The sequence below is a fragment of the Heptranchias perlo genome, chromosome 24, assembly GCF_035084215.1.
Source record: "Heptranchias perlo isolate sHepPer1 chromosome 24, sHepPer1.hap1, whole genome shotgun sequence".
In the NCBI taxonomy this organism is placed as follows: domain Eukaryota; kingdom Metazoa; phylum Chordata; class Chondrichthyes; order Hexanchiformes; family Hexanchidae; genus Heptranchias; species Heptranchias perlo.
The window spans coordinates 40,665,147-40,686,080 of record NC_090348.1 but is presented as its reverse complement, the minus strand read 5'-3'; the positions used below and the strand labels follow the sequence as shown (position 1 = coordinate 40,686,080).

Here is a 20,934-nt window from a genome sequence, read left to right as displayed (position 1 = left end):
AAAGGAAGACACTCCTTCAGTACTGCACTGGCTAAGGCACAAACCCACAGCTGGTAGTTAGAATCATAGAATCATAGAAGTTTACAACATGGAAACAGGCCCTTCGGCCCAACATGTCCATGTCGCCCAGTTTATACCACTAAGCTAGTCCCAATTGCCTGCACTTGGCCCATATCCCTCTATACTCATTTTACCCATGTAACTGTCCAAATGCTTTTTAAAAGACAAAATTGTACCCGCCTCTACTACTGCCTCTGGCAGCTCGTTCCAGACACTCACCACCCTTTGAGTGAAAAAATTGCCCCTCTGGACCCTTTTGTATCTCTCCCCTCTCACCTTAAATCTATGCCCCCTCGTTATAGACTCCCCTACCTTTGGGAAAAGATTTTGACTATCTACCTTATCTATGCCCCTCATTATTTTAAAGACTTCTATAAGTTGAAGTAATAGTGCCTTTAGTTTCAATGGATACTCCCAAAGCAGAGCAGGATCGTAAAGAGGTTTTGCTACAGAACACGTGTATTTGACCAAGCCCTGGTCTGGCAGTCCTTCTGGACGATAAACACAAAATAAGCCAGCTTTCCTCCAATCTCTCAGGCTTAAGCACAAGAGCTGATTTTCAGGTCTGTGCACAGATCAGGGGAGAGGCAGGTGTGGTGGGTTTTTGTGCTCATCCAGTCAGAGGGCTGACTCTTCCTGAATTTCTGGGGTCTAATAAAGATGGTGAGCTCCCAGCACACATGGGCCTGGTTTGGGGGAGGGCGGGGAGGTGATCAGTGGAGGGATGAGGCTGCTAACAAGGAAAATTTAAAGGGATGCATAACGGGGGCCAACATTTTGTAAGCATTTAAGAAGACTGTAAATATTTTAAATGGATGTTTCACGCTTTCCAAGGGCAGTTTGGGGCAAAAGTAGTGGCTGAAAAACCCCAGTAGCTGGCACAACAAATATGGAGGAAGGAAACAGAGTCTTTCAGCTAAGTGACGAGAGTAGAGCAGTAACTCAAACCCCACCCCCCCCGCCGTCAGATGGCTGGTGAAGTGGAGGAAGCTGCTGCATGAGATGGATACGAGGAGGACAGAGAAACAAACAAACAAGGGACTGTGAGAAGTAGAGATAGGTAGGATTAAAAAAACACTGACCAGAAATCACAGTCAGAATTTTAAAAACAATCACTGCAGTAAATGGAGATGGTTTTGTACACAAACCATTTCTTGGTCCGGTCCATACATGTGCTATGACTGGATGGCCAAATCAATTAAGGACATAAAAATCCTTAGCAGTCGGAAAAGTCTTTATGCCAAAAAAAAAAGCTAATCCTAAAAATTAAAAAACCTCAAAGTCTCCTTTTTCCCAAAGAAAGCAAACCCAACTTCCTTAAACCTCCCCTACATCTTAAATCCCTGTTACTTAGAATCACCTTTGATGCTCACCTCTGTAGCCACTCAAAGTCAATAGTATCTTTTGGAGTGACACATTATTCAAGCCCACCCACCCCAGGAATTGAATGCATAATCTAAGACAACACTTCAGATGAAAATTAAACCAAGACCCTTTATGTTTGTTCTGATGGTTTGTCAAAGGTGGAGGGTTAAGGATCCCATGGAATAACTCAAGGAAGAGCAAGGGATTCTCCCAGAATTCAGCACTTTTCCCTCAACCTACACCCTCTGAAACACATTAACTGGCCATTGCTCTTGGTGCAAAATGGCTGCCACATTATAATAAACACTGCACTTCAAAGTAATTCATTGTGTGTGAAGCATTTTAAGACATTTCTGAGAGTGTGATAAGACGCTACACAAATGCTAGTATTTTCTTATTTGCTCCTTCCACTACAAGGTTCATTTTACAAAGTTTTAATCTAAACTACACATTTGCTCTTACCTTCTGCACTCCATCTCTAGCCAGCTTCTTCTTTATCACCCCACCCCACCCCACCCCCCCCACTCCCGCCTCACAGACGCTGGAATCTGGCTGACTGAGGCCAACCTGGATGGGGTGCAGCGGCTGCAGCTACTCGCATCACAGATCCAGTTACTAGCACTTCCTCTAATTGTTGGAATGAAAAGTGTAGTTCTGCAATGTCGAACAGAAGGGACTTGGCACAGTAACTTGCTTCTGCCTGTGGAGCTTGTGAACGACACAGTCCAATGTAACATTCCTTCCAAGCCTCTTGCATATCCGGTATGCAGGGTAAAAGCACAAACAAAACAAAAGGAACACAATAAGCGCTATACTCACACCTGCAAAGGAAAGAAGGCATTCCAAAGACCTGTTAGTCACTAGACACCTTTTTCCCCTTGTCACAGCTATGTAAACCAAGTTCCAATCAACATCTGGCACCATATCTGAGGGAGAGATGCAATTTAGATAAAAAGAAATTTAATATTAAAAGACAATAACCATTGTTCAACATTTGTAGAATTGCACAATTTTTTTTTGAGGCGAGGCGGGGGGGGGGGCGGGAGTGAAGTTAAGGCAAGTCAGGGCAACACACTTTCCAAATAATAATAAAGTGAGAGGCTACATTAGGGTGACACAAAATAATGGGGACTTCTCAAAGTGTATCTGCTCTGAGTCATTACTGTTGCCAAGATTAGCCTGTTTAAACATTTGTTCTTTTTGCAATCCTGCCACAAAATAATTGCTACTTCTCAAAGCACCTTAATGTCACAGGCACTGACAACGAGAACCACATACATTCCAAGAACGGCGTACATCAGCCCAGCATCTCTCCTCCATTCAGCCTGTTGCAATACAGGCACAAACAATGGAGAGGTCCCTTGCGATTTGGATTTAACTCAACCCTCAATGGGTAATTAATTACTCTTAAGAGTTCCTTTCCCCTATACATTCTTCCACCGTATTAATAATTTTAATTTGGATTCTTATCAAGCTTTGCCCAGTTCCAATGGCTCAGTGGGTGGGTGCACCGCCTTGCGTGGCACTGGAACATACAGACCAGGAAAGCCACAGGCTCAGTCCGTGGCCTGTGCTGAGTTAGTTGAACTGAGCCAGATCGGTCAGAAGAGCACTATAATTGACCTCGGAATTACAGGCTGAGGGAGGACGAATAAATAAAGTAAAATTTAAAACTTTCAGTCAGGGTTTCTAATACTGATCACTATCCGGTGACCCCCACCTAGATAAGTGTGCATTTGTGGATGGTAACTGAGGATATACTTGGGCTTGGATATGATGCCGCATGTGGTTGAATAGCCTGCTGGCTCTTGCTAAGTCGGCTCACACATGAATGGCAATTTGGGCAAACAAATGGAGGGCTATAGAATATATGCCTTTAGGAGAGGGGTGTGGGGGGGGGAAGGAAAGGATTGAAAAATGAACAGAAAAGTACTTACCCATCCTGAACCCCGAAGGTATACGACGATTATGTCGAAAGTCGGGAACTTTTACAAGGTCGTCGGTTATCTGCACTGTCTCAAACTCGTATCCTTTTGCTTTGTGCACAGTTCCCAAGACAATATCTTTAAAAAGAATGAAAGGGACAGTTGAAATCCAAATTTTAAGTTTTTAACCTTTTTAATAGTTTGTACCAGCTGATCTCTGGATACAAAATCATTCATCAGAGAGAAAATTCGCCAAACAACATCAACTGAGTCACATTATTGTCACATATCTGAGTATATATCCCTATATGGCTCTTTATCACTGTACAATTGTTTTGCGTGCTCTTGCCTTGTAACACCTTCAATCAAAATATAAACCCTCTTCAGATATGGAATGAAGTAAATTACACTGTGCAAACTACTGGGGAAAGAGAAAAAAAACAGCTGAAATTGATATCTCCAGACCAAATATTTATGGTCCCAATAACTAAAGAGTCCTCCCTCCCATCATTAGTTCTAAAGAGTTTAGCAATGGCTAACCACTATGGGTAAGGTAGCATAGTGGTTATGTTACTGGACTAGTAATCTCAGAGGCCTAGACTAATAATCCAGAGTCATGAGTTCAAATCCCACCACGGCAGCTGAGGAGTTTAAATTCAATTAAATAAAATCTGGAATATTAAAAAAAAAACTAGTATCAGTGATGGTGGCCATGAAACTACCAGACTGTCATAAAAACCCATCTAGTTCACTAACACCCTTTAGTGGAAGACAACCTACCCTCCTTACCCGGTCTGGCCTATATGTGACTCCAGACCCGCAGCAATGTGATTGATTCTGAAATGGCCGAGCAAGCCACTCAATTATACAATCTCACTACAAAAAGTCGTCATAAGAATAAAACCAGACGTGCCACTTGGCACTGGACAAGGCAAACCAAGCCCAGTCAACCCTGCAAAGTCCTCCTCACTAACATCTGGGGACTTGTGCCAAAATGGGGAGACCCGTCCCACAGACTAGTCAAGCAACAGCCTGACATAGGTATGATTCTGTGAATATGACTTTCAGCCAACGTCCCAGGCTCCTCGATCACCATCCAGCAGAGGTGGTGGTACAGTGATATACAGTCAGAAGGGAGTGGCCCTGGGAGTCCTCAACATTGACTCCGGACCCCATGGCATCAGGTCAAACATGGGCAAGGAAGCCTCCTGCTGATTACTACCTACCCACCCTCAGCTGATGAGTCAGCCCTCCTCCGCATTGAGGGTAGCAAGTACATAGAATGTACTCTGGGTGAGGGACTTCAACTTCCATTACCAAGAGTGGCTCGGTAGCACCACTACAGACTGAGCTGGCCAAGTCCTGAAGGACATAGCTGCCAGACTGGCCCTACGGGAGGTGGTGAGCGAACCAACATGAGGGAAAAACCTACTTGACCTTGTCCTCACCAATCTACCTGTCGCAAATGCATCTGTCCATGACAGTATTGGTAGGAGTGACCACCGCACAGTGCTTGTGGAGACCAAGTCCTGTCCTCACACGGAGGACACCATCCAACATGTTGTGTGGCACTACCACCGTGCTAAATGGGATAGATTCAGAACAGATCTAGCTGCTCAAAACTGGGCATCCATGAGACGCTGTGGGCCATCAGCAGCAGAATTGTATTCCACCACAATCCGTAACCTCATGGCCCGGCACATCCCTCACTCTACCATTACCAACAAGCCAGGGGATCAACCCTGGTTCAATGAGAAGTGTAGAAGTGCATGCGAGGAGCAGCACCAGGTGTACCTAAAAATGAGGTGCCAACCTGGTGAAGCCACAACACAGGACTGCATGCTATAGACAGAGCTTAAGTGATCGCACAACCAACGGATCAGATCAAAGCTCTGCACTCCTGCCACATCCAGTCGTGAATGGTGGTGAACAATTAAACAACTAACGGGAGGATGGAGGCTCTGTAAACATTCCCATCCTCAATGATGGCAGAGTCCAGCACGTGAATGCAAAAGACAAGACTGAAGCATTTGCAACCACGTTCAGCCAGAAGTGCAGAGTAGATGATCCATCTCGGCCTCCTCCCAAGATACCCACCATCACAGAAGCCACTCTTCAGCCAATTCGATTCAGTCCCCGTGATATCAAGAAACGGCTGAGTGCACTGGGTACAACAAAGGCTATGGGCCCCGACAACATCCTGCCTGTAGTGCTGAAAACCTGTGCTCTATAACTAGCCGCGCTTCTAGCCAGTACAGCTACCTGACAATGTGGAAAATTGCCCACAAAAAGCAGGACAAATCCAATCCGGTCTACTCTCGATCATCAGCAAAGTGATGGAAGGTGTTGTTGACAGTGCTATTGAGAGGCACTTACTCACCGATGCTCAGTTTGGGTTCTGCCAGGACCACTCGGCTCCAGACCTCATTACAACCTTGGTCCAAACATGGACAAAAGTGTGAGAGTGACTGCCCTTGACATCAAGGCAGCATTTGACCGAGTGTGGCATCAAGGAGCCCTAGTAAAATTGAAGTCAATGGGAATCAGGGGGGAAACTCTCCAGTGGCTGGAGTCATACCTAGCACCAAGGAAGATGTAGTGTTTGTTGGAGACCAATCATCTCAGCCCCAGGGCATTGCTGCAGGAATTCCTCAGGGCAGTGTCCGAGGCCCAACCATCTTCACCTGCTTCATCAATGACCTCCCCTCCATCATAAGGTCAGAAATGGGGATGTGCGCTGATGATTGCACAGTGTTCAGTTCCATTCGCAACCCCTCAGATAATGAAGCAGCCCGTGCCCGCATGCAGCAAGACCTGGACAACATCTAGGCTTGGGCTGATAAGTGGCAAGTAACATTCGCACCAGATAGGTGCCAGGCAATGACCATCTCCAACAAGTGAGTGTCTAGTCACCTCACCTTGACATTCAACGGCATTACCATTGCCGAATCCCCCACCATCAACATCATCGGGGTCACCATTGACCAGAAACTTAACTGGACCAGCCACATAAATACTGTGGCTACAAGAGCTGGTCAGAGGCTGGGTATTCTGCAGCGAGTGACTCACCTCCTGACTCCCCAAAGCCTTTCCACCATCTACAAGGCACAAGTCAGGAGTGTCATGGAATACTCTCCACTTGCCTGGATGAGTGCAGCTCCAACAACACTCAAGAAGCTCGACACCATCCAGGACAAAGCAGCCCGCTTGATTGGCACCCCATCCACCACCCTAAACATTCACTCCCTTCACCGCCGGTGCACCGTGGATCCAGTGTGTACAGGATGCACGGCAGCAACTCGCCAAGGCCTCTTCGACAGCATCTACCAAACCCGCGACCTCTACCACCTAGAAGGACAAGGGCAGCAGGCACATGGGAACAACACCACCTGCACGTTCCCCTCCAAGCCACACAACATCCCAACTTGGAAATATATCGCCGTTCCTTTATCGTCGCTGGGTCAAAATCCTGGAACGCCCTACCTAAGAGCACTGTGGGAGAACCTTCACCACAAGGACTGCAGCGGTTCAAGAAGGCGGCTCACCACCACCTACTCAAGGGCAATTAGGGATGGGCAATAAATGCTGGCCTTGCCAGTGACACCCACATCCCATGAATGAATTTAAAAAAAAATCATTGTATGTTGATCTCGTACATGTCCTTCGATGCAGCAGTGAAAATCCTTTTGCTTTCAATTCTCCAAAGATAGTTTCTCCACCTCAAGACTAGCCAACAGCTCCCACAAGTTAACCTCGTTTTCTCTACCCTCTGTCCTTCTTCATCTATTGGCATTGTGAACCTCACCATTCCTTCCAATCTCAAATGTAATTCCCACATTTCCAATGCTGAAATTGCCTCCAAGAAATTTGTTTTCTTTCATGCCAAACATTTCTTCTCCCCTCGAAAACTCTTAAATCTCTATGAACCTCAAGACTGCCAACGGTATCCCACAGCTTGGAAGACTCTTCCGCACCACTCTCGCATTACCGGGTAAGAAAAAGCTCATTATCTGATAGGTGATCCCTCTCTCATCTCTAACCAATATTATTATGGTCAATGTTTCTCTAAACATTCCTGTAGACTATCCAGGGTTAAACATACACCAAACCTTGAAGATAGAACTACTGGCTGTTTGCTATGGAACAAGATGTGCACACCTCCCTCGCATAAACATGACATGTTGTTAGTTCTTGGGTGGGTCACTTTGTGTGAGGTGGACGCACAACTCTACCTCAACAGTAGAAGGGAAATTACTCATACTTTCAAAAGTTACATTTTTAATCTGATGGTGTTGCACATTGTAATCTAATGTACTGCTTCAATAAGAACTGGGTTAAGGATACCAAAGACAGTAGAAAGCAAGAAACGCATAGTCATTTTTTTAGGCTGCATATCGTGACACCACAAGTCCTGGCCAGAATGGAGATGATTGGGTAATTCCCCCATCAACGACTGCTTTAAGTGACTGGGATTGATTTTACACACGTTATTTGTATTATATGACTATCCTCCACTCACTGCATTTTGCTGGAGGAATAATCATGCTTTTATCGGGAGACTCTGCTGTAGTTTCAGTCATGAGTTTTGTTTCCTCTCGTTCATACAGACTCTGTTTAAATAGACTCTGCTGTAAAATAGACTGTTTGCTGGAAGTCCCTCTGTAAGTCCTGCCCCGCCTCCAACTCATTGGCTGACACAGTGGTATCAATATTGACTCCATTTTTTTAAAAAAACACAAAGCAAAGTTTTGTGTTTCTAAAAAAAAACACACAGCAAGAAATAAATTTGACATTTCTGTGGACACAACCAGTCAACTGATTTTCAACACAATTTTCATTAAAGAAAGGTGTTTTTTTTTAAATAAGTTTAAAGTTAGTCTGCAACACGAAGGCTCAACTATCCAAACTGATAAGCTACAGAGACCATCCGTGCAGGTTCAGGAAGTTATGAGGAATGTTTTCTTTGGAAAAGCAAAGACATCAACGTGACTGAACTGAAGTTTTAAAAGATCGCAAAGGGAATTGATTAAAAAGTTGCTCTCTCTGTTGAATGCTCAAGGTAGAGGTGAAGGGATTTGGGAGGGAAAGGAAAGGAACACAATGATGAAGAAGCTGGAATATAAAACTAAGGGCTTTAGAGGAGAAGAAAATAGTTTTGTTACTTGCAAATGCTGGGTAATCGACGGAGTAGTTGGTGATTTTCTCTACGAGTACAGGGAGTCCCAGTCCATACTTTTCCACCACTGCAATCCTCTCTTCTAACTCCTTGTCTTCAGCTTCAGCTGCATAATCTTTCAATCCACGCAAACCACCCTTACGTTCAAATATTCTGATGAATGGATCCCGGATTAAAAGGTCTTCTGTCGGTGAGAACCAAAAACAGTAAAAACACTTTGGAGTTATTCTCCAGAAGCACCTCTTGTGTCACATATCCACAATGTTAACAAACCTAGCAAAGTAGGTGACCAGAGCTGCACACGATACTTCGGATAGGGCCTGACCAACTTCTTATACAGCAAAATACAAGCTCCTTTGGTCTATCGAAGTAAAGGAAGTGGATTTTGGAAATACCTAACCTTCACTTACCATAATAAATAGGACTCCCCCAATGGCTCAGTGGGGTTAGCCAGTGAATTGCTGAGCCATACAGGCTGGGGTTCAGTTAGTTTATTGGTACCGCAGTGCCGGGGGGATGCTACGATTGGTTATGTTGACTCTCCCTTGGAGGAGGAAGGTTGGGAAGAATCAGCCAAGTTTGCCACTCCTGATAGCTATCAACCAACCTCTACTGGAAATGCACATATGGATCTTGGGTGCTGGCTTGGCTGTGATGCCCTCACAATCGATTAGCAGCACTCGCACATGAAAATTTATCATTTGGGCAAAAGTGGAACCATTGTCCAGCAAGAAGTGAACACCTTTACGGGAAGGGAGAGACAGACAGACAGAGAGAGTGCGAAAGAGACTGAAAAGAAAGCACAATGCAAATGTAATACATCACTACTAGCAGGACCTACATGATATACAATGGAACCAGAAGTCCTATTAAATAGGCTCCATTACCAGAAATCTCAACGGGGGTCAACCCAAACTCCCGCCGTACCTTCATGGAAGATTGGCAAAGAAAATCCCAGACCAATGACCATTTTCAGCCATTTAGGCCGTTTCTCCGGGAGTTCTGCCAATCTCTCACCAAAAGGTACAGCAGGAGAGCAGGAGAACCCTCTCCCCAATCGAAATTCAGGGCCATCAGGTCTAATGCCTTTATAAATGTTAAAAGAGGAAACCAGACATCAACTATATCGCGGAGAGGGTCCTCTTTATCCTAGAACAGGTGGCGTGGGAGGAGCAGGGGCATTTCTGGAGCAAGATCACTTCCATTTTGCGGTGCATCAGGGAGGGTAACGAATTTGTTCAGTGGGGAAAGTTCTATCACTGAAAATACACAACAGCATCTGCAAAGCTAAAAGACAGGTCAACATTGTTTCTCTTCACAGACATTGAAGGGCCTGCTGCACATTTTCAACAAACGCAACTTTTCTTATCCATCCCTGAAATTTTGTCAGTGATATCAAGCATCTTATCCTTTTGGGCCCATGTTCTACTGAAGTAAAGCCAGCATCTCTTTCACTACAGTTTATGATAGTACTACAAGTTGAACTAGGATTGGTAATTTTGCTCATTTCAGTTCTAAAGCTCAGTCTCGCTTGTGACTTGTGAACAACATCTGGGGACTTGTGCACAACATCTGGGGACTTGTGCCAAAATTGTCCCACTGACTAGTCAAGCAACAGCCTGACATAGCCACATTCACAGAATCAATCCTTTCAGCCAACTTCCCAGACTCCACCATCACCATTCCTGAGTGTGTCCTGTCCCCCACCGCCAGGACAGGCCCACCAGAGGTGGCGGCACAGTGATATACAGTCAGGAGGGAGTGGCCCTGGGAGTCCTCAGCAATGAATCCAGACCCCATGAAGTCTCATGGCATCAGGTCAAACACAGGCAAGGAAACCTCCTGCTGATTACCTCAGCTGATGAATCAGTACTCCTCCATGTTGAGTACCACTTGGAGGAAGCACTGAGGGCAGCAAGGGCACAGAATGTACTCTGGGTGGGGGACTTCAATGTCCATCACCAAGAGTGGCTCGGTAGCACCACTACTGACCGAGCTGGCTGAGTCCTGAAGGACATAGCTGCCAGACTGGGCCTACGGCAGGTGGTGAGACAACTAACATGAGGAAAAAACCTACTTGATCTCGTCCTCACAAATCTACCTGTTGCAGATGCATCTGTCCATTACAGTATTGGTAGGAGTGACCACCGCACAGTGCTTGTGGAGACCAAGTCCCGTCTCCACACTGAGGACACCTTCCATTGTGTTGAGTAGAACTACCACCGTGCTAAATAGGATAGATTTAGAACAGATCTAGCAGCTCAAAACTGGGCATCCATGAGGCGCTGTGGGCCATCAGCAGCAGCAGAATTGTATTCCACCACAATCTGTAACCTCATGGCCCAGCACGTCTCTCACTCTACCATCACCATCAAGCCAGGGGATCAACTCTGGTTCAATGAGGAGTGTAGAAGAGCATGCCAGGAGCAGCACCAAGCATACCTAAAAATGAGGTGCCAACCTGGTGAAGTTACAATACAAAACTATATGCATGCTAAACAGCAGAAGCAACATACTATAGGTAGAGCTAAGCAATCCCACAACCAACAGATCGGATCAGATCAAAGCTCTGCAGTCCTGCCACATTCAGTCCTGAATGGTGGTGGACAATTAAACAACTAATGGGAAGAGGAGGCACCATGAACATCCCCATCCTCAATGATGGCAGAGACCAGTACATGAGTGCAAAAGACAAGGCTGAAGCATTTGCAACCATCTCCAGCCAGAAGTGCCGAGTGGATGATCCATCTCGGCCTCCTCCCAAGATCCCCACCATCACAGAAGCTAGTCTTCAGCCAATTCGATTCACGCCACGTGATATCAAGAAATGGCTGAGTGTAATGGATACAGCAAATGCTATGGGCCCCGACAACATCCTGGCTGTAGTTCTGAAGACTTGTGCTCCAGAACTCGCTGCGTCTCTAGCCAGTACAACTGCAACACTGGTATCTATTGACAAAGTGGAAAATTGCCCTGGTATGTCCTGTCCACAAAAAGGACAAATCCAATCCGGCCAATTGCTGCCCCATCAGACGACTCTCAATCATCAGCAAAGTGATGGAAGGTGTCGTCGACAGCGCTCTCAAGTGGCACTTACTCACCAATAACCTGCTCACCGATGCTCAGTTTGGGTTCCAGAGCTGAGGTGAGAGTGACTGCCCTTGACATCAAGGCTGCATTTGACCGAGTATGACATCAAGGAGCCCTAGTAGAATTGAAGTCAATGGGAAACAGTGGGAAAACTCTCCAGTGGCTGGAGTCATACCTAGCACAAAGGAAGATGGTAGTGGTTGTTGGAGGCCAATCATCTCAGCCTCAGGACATCACTCCAGGAGTTCCTCATGGCAGTGTCCTAGGCCCAATCATCTCCAGCTGCTTCATCAATTACCTTCCCTCCATCATAAGGTCAGAAATGGGGATATTCGCTGATGATTGCACAGTGTTCAGTTCCGTTCACAACCCCTCAGATAATGAAGCAGTCCGTGCCCGCGTGCAGCAAGACCTGGACAACATCCAGGCTTGGGCTCATAAGTGGCAAGTAACATTCGAGCCAGACAAGTGCCAGGCAATGACCATCTCCAAGAAGAGAGAATCCAACCACCTCCCTTTGACATTCAATGGCATTACCATCGCCAAATCCCCCAGCATCAACACCCTGGGAGTCACCATTGACCAGAAGCTTAACTGCAACAGCCACATAAATACTGTGGCTATAAGAGCAGGTCAGAGGCTGGGTATTCTGCAGCAAGTGACTCACCTCCTGACTCCCCAAAGCCTTTCCACCATCTATAAGACACAAGTCAAGAGTGCGATGGAATGCTCTCCACTTGCCTGGATGTGTGCAGCTCCAACAACACTCAAGAGGCTCGACACCATCCAGGACAAAGCAGCTCGCTTGATTGGCACCCCATCCACCATCCTAAACATACACTCCCTCCACCACCGGTGCACCGTGGCTGCAGTGTGTACCATCTACAAGATGCTCTGCAGCAACTCGCCAAGGCTTCTTCGACAGCACCTCCAAAACTCGTGACCTCTACCACCTAGAAGGACAAGAGCAGCAGGCACATGGGATCAACACCACCTGCACGTTCCACTCCAAGTCATACACCATCCTGACTTGGAAATATATCGCCGTTCCTTCATCGTCGCTGGGTCAAAATCCTGGAATTCCCTTCCTAACAGCACTGTGGAGGAACCTTCACCACACGGACTGCAGCAGTTCAAGGCGGCGGCTCATCACCATCTTCTCAAGGGCAATTAGGGATGGGCAATAAATGCTGGCCTTGCCAGTGACGCCCACATCCCATGAATGAATTTAAAAAAACAGATCAATGGTTGTGGTCGGTCAGTATTTGAGGTCACTCCACAAATTTTTTTCTCATGCCCACTTCGATAAGCAAGCCCTTGCTCCCTATAAACCAAAACATAAGCTTATAGGCAAAGGCAATATGGGATAGTGTGATCCAGGCGAACAATTAACCCTTTTATTGCCACCAGATATTGCATAGGAATTCCATCATGCCTCACATCACTTCAGAAGACAGATACAATCAGCCACAATGCTTATCGACATATATACCATTAAATATTTTTATGTACCTCTGCGAATTATTCATTTTTGACTGCCTATTAGCTTCTACTCCACAAGGTTAGGTTGCCCATCTCGAGAACAAGCACCCTTAGAGCAACCATCCCATTAAAAAGTCAACTTCATTTCAATTGAACAACATAATGGGAATATCAAGTTACAACAAAACTACAGCACAGAAACAGGCCATTTGGCCCAACTGGTCTATGCCGGTGTTTACGCTCCACACGAGCCTCCTCCCTCTCTACTTCATCTAACCCTATCACCCTTTTATTCCTTTATCTAGTTTTCCCTTAAATCCCCAGATGATATCATCTGAGATCACCGAGCAATTGCTACTCCTGCCAACTACCTGTTGAGGAAGTTACGGAAAGACAAAAGTAAGAGCAACAACCCAACATCAGTTTGTTCTTACATTTGGTTGACTCTTAACTGCCTTCGGAAATGGCCAAGCAAGCCACTCAGTTGTATCAAACAAAAGAACATGGACTGCAGCGATTCAAGAAAGCAGCCCACCACCGCCTTCTCAAGGGCATCTCGGGATGGGCAATAAATGCTGGCCTTACCAGTGACGCCCACATCTCAAGAATGAATTAATTGAAATCTGTGGGGTACGGTCTTAAATGAGGTTACTAGATGGGACAATCGAATAAAAGACACCATCGCACCTTACAAGGACGCCTTTTATCATCATTACAACATAGGTTCAGATGAATAATCTTCGACCCATTTGATTCCATCCTCCAGAATGCTAATTGTACTATCTTCCCATCACAGTATCTAGCTGCTTCTTAAATAATTTCAGTTAGGAGCAAGAATTTCTCACCAAAATTAGAGTGGGAGACTAGGGAGGAGATTTACGAGGCATCAACAATCATTACGAGGGAGTCAATGGACACTGTGGAAGTGCCAGTAGATTGGAAACAGGTTAACATGGTTCCCATAATCAAAAAGGACTACAAAACGGACAGTCAACTACTGATTGATTCGTGTGAAATAATGGAATCGATTATCAGTATACCTGAGGATGATCTGTGCAATAATAACCTAGCAAACAGAAGTTAATATGGATTTAGAAGGTGAAGATTCTGCCTGCCCAACCTTCTTGATTTTTGATGAAGTGGCAACCCAAAGTGGTCTGTGAAGAGCCCCAAGACATGGTGCACCTTAACTTCCAAAAGCTTTTGACAAAGTTCTAACTGAAAGGCTATGAGTTAAATTCAAAGCTGTTGGGGTTCAGAGCAAAGGAAGGGAACGGATAAGAAACTGTCTGAAGGTTAGGGACTGAGAGTTCTTTAAATGAGTTATGTCAGAGTCAGGGGAGTGCCTTAGGGCTCAGGGTTGGAACCAAAACTGATTCTAATTTACACAGAGGGCCTGAACTTTGAAACTCAACGTAAAAAGTGGTCAGATTTGCCGATGATGCCAAACCAGGAGGGAAACTGAAAGCAGAGGAAGTGGCTCAGGTTGGACAAAATACATGGATGAAATTTAATGCAAACAAGTGCAAAGCATTGCAACACAGGAAGCAAAAATAACTGGTACATGTGCTCTTATGAATAAACTTGGCTTGTCTTCTCTTGAGTTTAGAAAGTTTAGGGGTAATCTAATTGAGGTATTTAAAATTATAAAAAGGATTCAATAGGGTAGATACAGAGAAGCTATTTCCTCTGGTGGGGGAACCCAGAACAAGGGGGCACAATCTTAAAATTAGAGCCCGGCCATTCAGGAGTGAAATCAGGAAGCACTTTATCACACAAAGGGTAGTGGAAATGTGGAATTCTCTCCCCCAAAAAGGCAGTGGATGCTGTCAATTGAAATTTTCAAGACTGAGAGTGACCGATTTTTATTAGGTAAGGGTTTCAAGGGATTATGGATCAAAGGAAGGTAAATAGAGTTGAGATACAGATCAACCATGATCTAATTAGATGGCGGAACAGGCTTAAGGGGCTGAATGGCCTACTCCTGTTCCTATGTTGAAATAGCTAAGGATGAAACTGAAAGAGACATAGGGGTCTTAGTAGATTCAACACTAAAAGCTTCCAACCAATGCAGAACAGCGATCAACAAAGCCCCACAGAATATTGAACTACACAACCAAAACAGTAGGAAACAAGTCAGAGGATGTCGTCATCAAACTGTACAGTGCTCTGGTAAGATGTCATCTTGAATACTGCATCCAGCCGCTAAGAAACAAGAGAGACATTCAAGCACTGGAAGCAGTGCAGAGAAACCCCCCCTCCCCCCCGCCCCGAGACTGATCCTTATTGTCAGGGATCCGAGTTGTGAGGAATGACTGGAGAAAGGTGGGCCTTTCAGTCTAGAAAGGAAGTGGCTGAGAGGTGATCTTATAGAATGGAAAAGACAAACCTGCAATATTACTTTAAATTAAAATTGCAACAGTAGAAGAAGGGGACACGGCTTCAAACTAGTAAAAAGTAAATTTAGAACTGAAATCAGGAAATAGTTCTTCACACAAAGAATGTGGAATAAACTTGCAGATAGAGTAATTAATGGGAGTGAAAATCCTGGAATCAATCAAGAAATGGGATAGGGGCAGGGGGAGGGGAGTGGAAGCTGTAGTGTCTTTCCATCAAAAGGATAAACTCACTCGTTGCTTGTTCCTTCTCCAGGATCATAAGCATCCAAATGTCCAGTATTGTGCCCATTCCAAATTTATCAAGACCCTGAGGAGAGAGCATTTGAGGAGTTAAACATAGCGGGAGGTAAAACGGATGAAAGGAAGTGCATTTTTGTAAAGAACGCTTAAGTGAGTAGTCCTGTGGCATAAAGCACTGGAGGTCCAACACACATCAGGATAAAGTACTCACTCCAATGATATATATTTTTCTTGGGGTTTCACTTGTAATGATGCGCACAGCCTCATCAAAGACAGCAGCATTAGTTCTACACAGAATCGCCACCTGCCCGACAGGGTCATCTTTGGTGTCACCTGTAATAAAGAGTTCATGAGATTGTTGTTGGCACAAACTAGAAGCAGCTTTATATTGCACTGTGAATGGAGAAATCCAACCAGAATCCACCGTCACTATTCAGGGCAGAATGTAAGGAAACGGTTAGTTATATTAACTTTAGCTTTTAAGTGAGTTTCTGTTATATCTCAGCTGCCCTCCCAGGGATTATCTCCTTCAAGGACACATCTGTGCAAGGCAAGCGATAACTCGTCTTTAGGAGAGTATTGGGTTCATGTAACTGTCTTCAATTGAATGACTTGATTGACAATTCAGTCAACATGAAGGCTTGGGGAGTCATTCTTCTTAAAACTGAACTATTTGGATGAGGTAATATTTTGAAACATGCGGCTTCTCATGTAGCCAGAGTGAAAGAAAGGCATAAAAAGAGGGGTATTGGAATAGATATTTCAGAATTCGACAAGGCTTGGCCAACTGTTCCCCACAAGCTCGAAACCTTTGATGCGGTGAATTCTCCGGTACTTTTGACCGTAAATGTGACCCTAAGTATACATGTAATTATTATTAATAATAGTTATAAGAGCTACATTGGCTCCCGGTCCGGCAACGCCTCGCTTTTAAAATTCACATCCGTGTTTACAAATCCCTCCGTGACCTCGCCCCTCCCTATGTCTGTAACCTCCTCCAGCCCTCCGAGATCTCTGCGCTCCTCCAATTTTGCTCTCTTGCGCATCCCTGATTTTATACTGTATTGTGAATGGGAAATTCAACCCACGATACACTGTCACTATACTTGTCAAAGGATCGGAAAATTGTAGCCAGCAATTCTAAAACATAAAACAGGGCACCAATGAGAATGTGAGAGATGCCAGCAGGTGAACAGCAATCTGCTTTCATTAAATTTAGGGATCTCACAATCCTCTTCCTCCTCCCCCTTACAATTCATCCCCCTACCTTTACATACACACACGCACACACAAAATAAGAACACACGCACACACACAAAATAAAAAGTGTCCGTGTCCATTTACCATCTTGGTTTCCACCAACCAAGGTCTTGTCTTTGACATGTTTGCACACGTCCAATATTGTTGCTGCAATATACGCAATCTCAGGTCCAAATCGGAAACTCTGCAAGTACAGAAAGAAATCCTAATGAACAGATCGTACGATAGAACATTGCAATCAAGTAGCAAGGCAGGCATGGTACGAAATCATGTTCCCCGTTTGCAATACTGCAAGCAACATAACTTTGATACAAAAAGGCCAACGGCCACACCTCCACACTACTCTGTGTCAAATACACGTGACCAAAGGCTGCAACCTACCTCAAACAATCAGAAGGCATGTTGGCCCTCATTTAACCTGTGGTGGAGCTGAAAAATTACTGGCTGTTGTTGACAGTTTTTGGTCCAAACAGGACACACATGCATTGGATGGGGTTCAAAGACAAACAAGAATGATCCCAAGCGTAAAGGGAATTAATTATAAGGAAAGATCAGAGAAGCTTAAGGACTGCAGTCTCCAGACAGAAGGCTAATGAGAGACTTCATTGAGGTTGCATAAAGTATTAAATGATATAAATATGATAAATACAGAATATTACATCATGTAGAACCAGAGGACATGAATGTGATTTAGTGAAAAACGTATCACTCAAAGCGTACTAAACATTTGAAATAATCTACAAGGGAAGCAAGTAGGGTCAAAGACAATAATGGCCTTCAAAATGCAGTTTGATGCTATTTGTATGAATTAGTGTACTAGAGAGGTGAGTCTCGAAGGTTTAATGGCGCAGGAAGATGGGATTCGGGGTGGGGGGGGGGGGGGTGTTGAGTGGAGCTTCTATCAAGAACTGAACAGGATGGTTTCAATCTTGCCAGTGTTTAATTGAAGGAAGTTCTGACTCATCCGTGACAATGTCGTACAGGTAATCAGGCATCACATCAGCGGTTGAGGAGTGAGTCTAAGATGGTAGCAGAGAGGTAAAGCTTGATACTCCGCATCTAACCTCACAATACCCAACTCGGAAGTGTTTAAGGCTGGCGATGGGTCCCTAAAATGGGAAAATGTTCCAATCCCCAGCACCAACATCCCTCACATTGATGAGCACAAAAAACAGTTCTAAAATCAGCAGCAAAATAGCCATAAAAGTTTTCTGCTCTCCCTCCAATAAAAACGTGTATGACTGGTTACCATTACTGCCAAGTCAACAACAGATGGGATCACGGCCAGATTTTTGATATTTGTTTTGCTGCTGATGACGACTGACCAAAAATCTTTAATAACCTCAATAATTAACAATTCCATACCGTGAAACATAGAAGTGACGATGGGAAAAGTGGATGTTTTAAAAACAGACTTTTGGTGTCTGGTTCACTGCTTAGGTATTTCTGAACAGACCATTCAAAAGCCAGACTGTATAGTTCAATACCAGGGTGGTAACCCCGGTTACTAATCTCAGCATGTTAAAGCATCTGGTGATCCACCACCATCTCGTGGGCATCTGCTGAACTCGTCAGTCTCTGATATTAAAATTCTTCTCAATATTTTTCCCCCAATTTCAGAGGCTTAAGGATAACTTAGCAACTTATTAATTCTCGTTCGACTTAACATTGATCTTTTGCATAGCAGCTGATACAGTCCTTAAGAGATTGTCACTGGCCAGTGTGTTATTGAGGTGTGGTGCCTATAAACATGTCTAGGAGTGGTTAATCAATGCTTTACTGCCGGGCCAGTCATGTTTCTCTTTGTGGTCCAAAAAAAGTATCGTGGAGACACTTCAAAGAACTGACTATTGAAAGTGAATCCTTACCTGTGTCAGACTAAACAGGTGGGGACGGTGGGCTTCAAACAGAGCGTCAATAGATCCCTTGAAGCTTTGGATCTGCTGATGTGGATCTCCCACAAGAATCTTCTCACATTTCTGCGAGAGTACAATGTCCATGATTGCTGGATAATCACAATAAGAGGGTAAAGAGGGGATACGAGAGAGCTTAATTATCGGAAAACAATTGCAATAGCTTTGGTACAACTTTTACTGTAAACAACGAGGACACTGATCAGCTGTGTGAACTCATGAACTGCATGGTCTGTAGTAGTAAATGTTTTGGAAGATACCACTAGTCTATTGGTGTTATTAGGTAATCAAATAAACGTGACATTACGTTTGAAACTCAAGGCAGCAGAGCGCTGTGGTCCAACAACAGGGCAAATAACAGGATGGTTAACAGGCAATGAACTTTCATGGAGGGAGTTCCTAATCTCAGCCTGGCCACAAAAGTAAGACAACAAGCAGAGTCTAAAACATTTCCCAGATGAAAGGTGACATTTGTTTTCTTTCCATCCACAAATGTTCTCCCCTCCTCTCCTGAAGGCACTCACTCTTGCTGGGGTGCAGTTCTGCTGGGGCCAGTTACTTTGCCCAAGTGATCACTCTTCAAGTGTAAGAACAGACACTGAGCATCAGCGGGTTTTTCAATTGGAGCGGGTCATCAGAGGTCAAGCCTGATCCTGTCCCACCATATCTACATTTGTATACTTCCCTGTAGGAATCGCAGTGTAGCAAATCAGAAGCAGGAATCATGGCTAATGTTATTCTCTTTAGTCCAGAGAGGAGGAAAATGCTATTTACTAACCTCACCCCCATCCCATGTTCCAGTAGGGGACGTTTCTAAAGGCTCATGTTCCTGACCCAGACATAAAGTTGTTCAGTAAAGCTGAACTCCATTTAGAAAAGGATCGTTTCAGTAATTTACTCATGGATCAGCTCTACAGTGGTCAGAACTGCTGGCAGCTCTGTTCCCATGGAGCCCAACTGGTGATAAAGCTTTTTTTTTTGCTTCAAGTAAGTAATGGTTTTATGGCTCATTTCTAAGTGCTCACAGAATGTCATTGCACATAGGTTAACAAAAAATCTCACATGAAACACAGCACCCCAAGTAGCTTACCGCACCAAAATGCCACAGGTCAGTGCTCTTGGTAATATCTACCACCTGGAACCTGAGCAAGTCCATCTGGACCAACATTGGCAGCCACCACTGGAGGTGAGCAACAGCCCCAATGACCCCCCCCCTCCAAGCTCAGTGAGGGGTCCACAAATTACTGCAGGCAGTGCCACTATAACCATGATAGCCATCACTGGCCTTGTACATTGTAAACTGTAGAGAACCCATTTGGAACACAATGAACTGGAGTGGAATTTAATTTCCCTTCCAGGTTCATATATGTCTTCCCACCTCAAGTCTTTTACAATGGAAATAACTGTGATGGAACGCTTAAATAATTACTGGGTTTGCATTTCAAACCTATTTAGTGTTTGAACTTCTCTCTCCCAGTGAGTGAAGAACACAGTGTAACTAGCCTACCTGGGCTACAATCTTCAGCTTCGTCTAAAAGGATGACATCAAATTGTGACAGACTAGGTTTGCCGAGCTGCCAAAGCTTCAGGTACCCTTAAAAAAAAACACAAAATATTAAATCCGGCATGCAATAAGTGGACCTGCAGTGTTACAGAAACAGTTTTGCTCCAAAAAGAAATCAAATTCAGTAAAGTTTAAACACTATCTTTGGTTATGGAAAATTATGTGTTACACCACAGGACACCATCGTTCCAGACTGCAAAGCTTATGCTATTCTAGTCCTTCCTCCGAGCTCATCCCCTTTACACTGGGCTCAGTCTTGTTGCTCTTCTCTATTCCCTTTCCAACACAAGTATATCTTTTTTATGGGTCAGTGACCAAAACTGAACTGTAGTCTGGGCCAGTGCATTGTGAAGCCTTAGCACAACTTCTGTACAGTAGTATTCTACTGCTCTGCTTATATTCTATAGTGCTCAACTGGCTTTTATTATTTGCTTCACCACATTATCTGGACACAGGAAGT

General features: G+C 44.6%; 1 protein-coding gene across 15 annotated transcripts in view; it reads right to left on the bottom strand.

The window, feature by feature from the left end:
- Positions 1 to 20,934, bottom strand: part of fbxo18 (F-box DNA helicase 1) — a 170,039-nt gene that overhangs the window by 110,812 nt on the left and 38,293 nt on the right. For 13 of the 15 annotated variants that reach the window (XR_010967095.1, XR_010967092.1, XR_010967093.1 and 10 more), the window contains 8 exons: positions 20,418 to 20,504; positions 18,866 to 19,002; positions 17,082 to 17,181; positions 15,949 to 16,070; positions 15,729 to 15,804; positions 8,513 to 8,710; positions 3,363 to 3,488; positions 2,245 to 2,351 (listed from right to left, as the gene is read on the bottom strand). Coding sequence is in view for 6 of the 15 variants with exons in the window: in XM_068005151.1 (XP_067861252.1) it covers positions 2,245 to 2,351; positions 3,363 to 3,488; positions 8,513 to 8,710; positions 15,729 to 15,804; positions 15,949 to 16,070; positions 17,082 to 17,181; positions 18,866 to 19,002; positions 20,418 to 20,504 (953 nt within the window). In the remaining 9 variants the exon portion in view is untranslated. The remainder of the gene's footprint in view (positions 1 to 2,244; positions 2,352 to 3,362; positions 3,489 to 8,512; positions 8,711 to 15,728; positions 15,805 to 15,948; positions 16,071 to 17,081; positions 17,182 to 18,865; positions 19,003 to 20,417; positions 20,505 to 20,934) is intronic. The other 2 variants (XM_068005153.1, XM_068005157.1) reach the window with 2 other exon arrangements.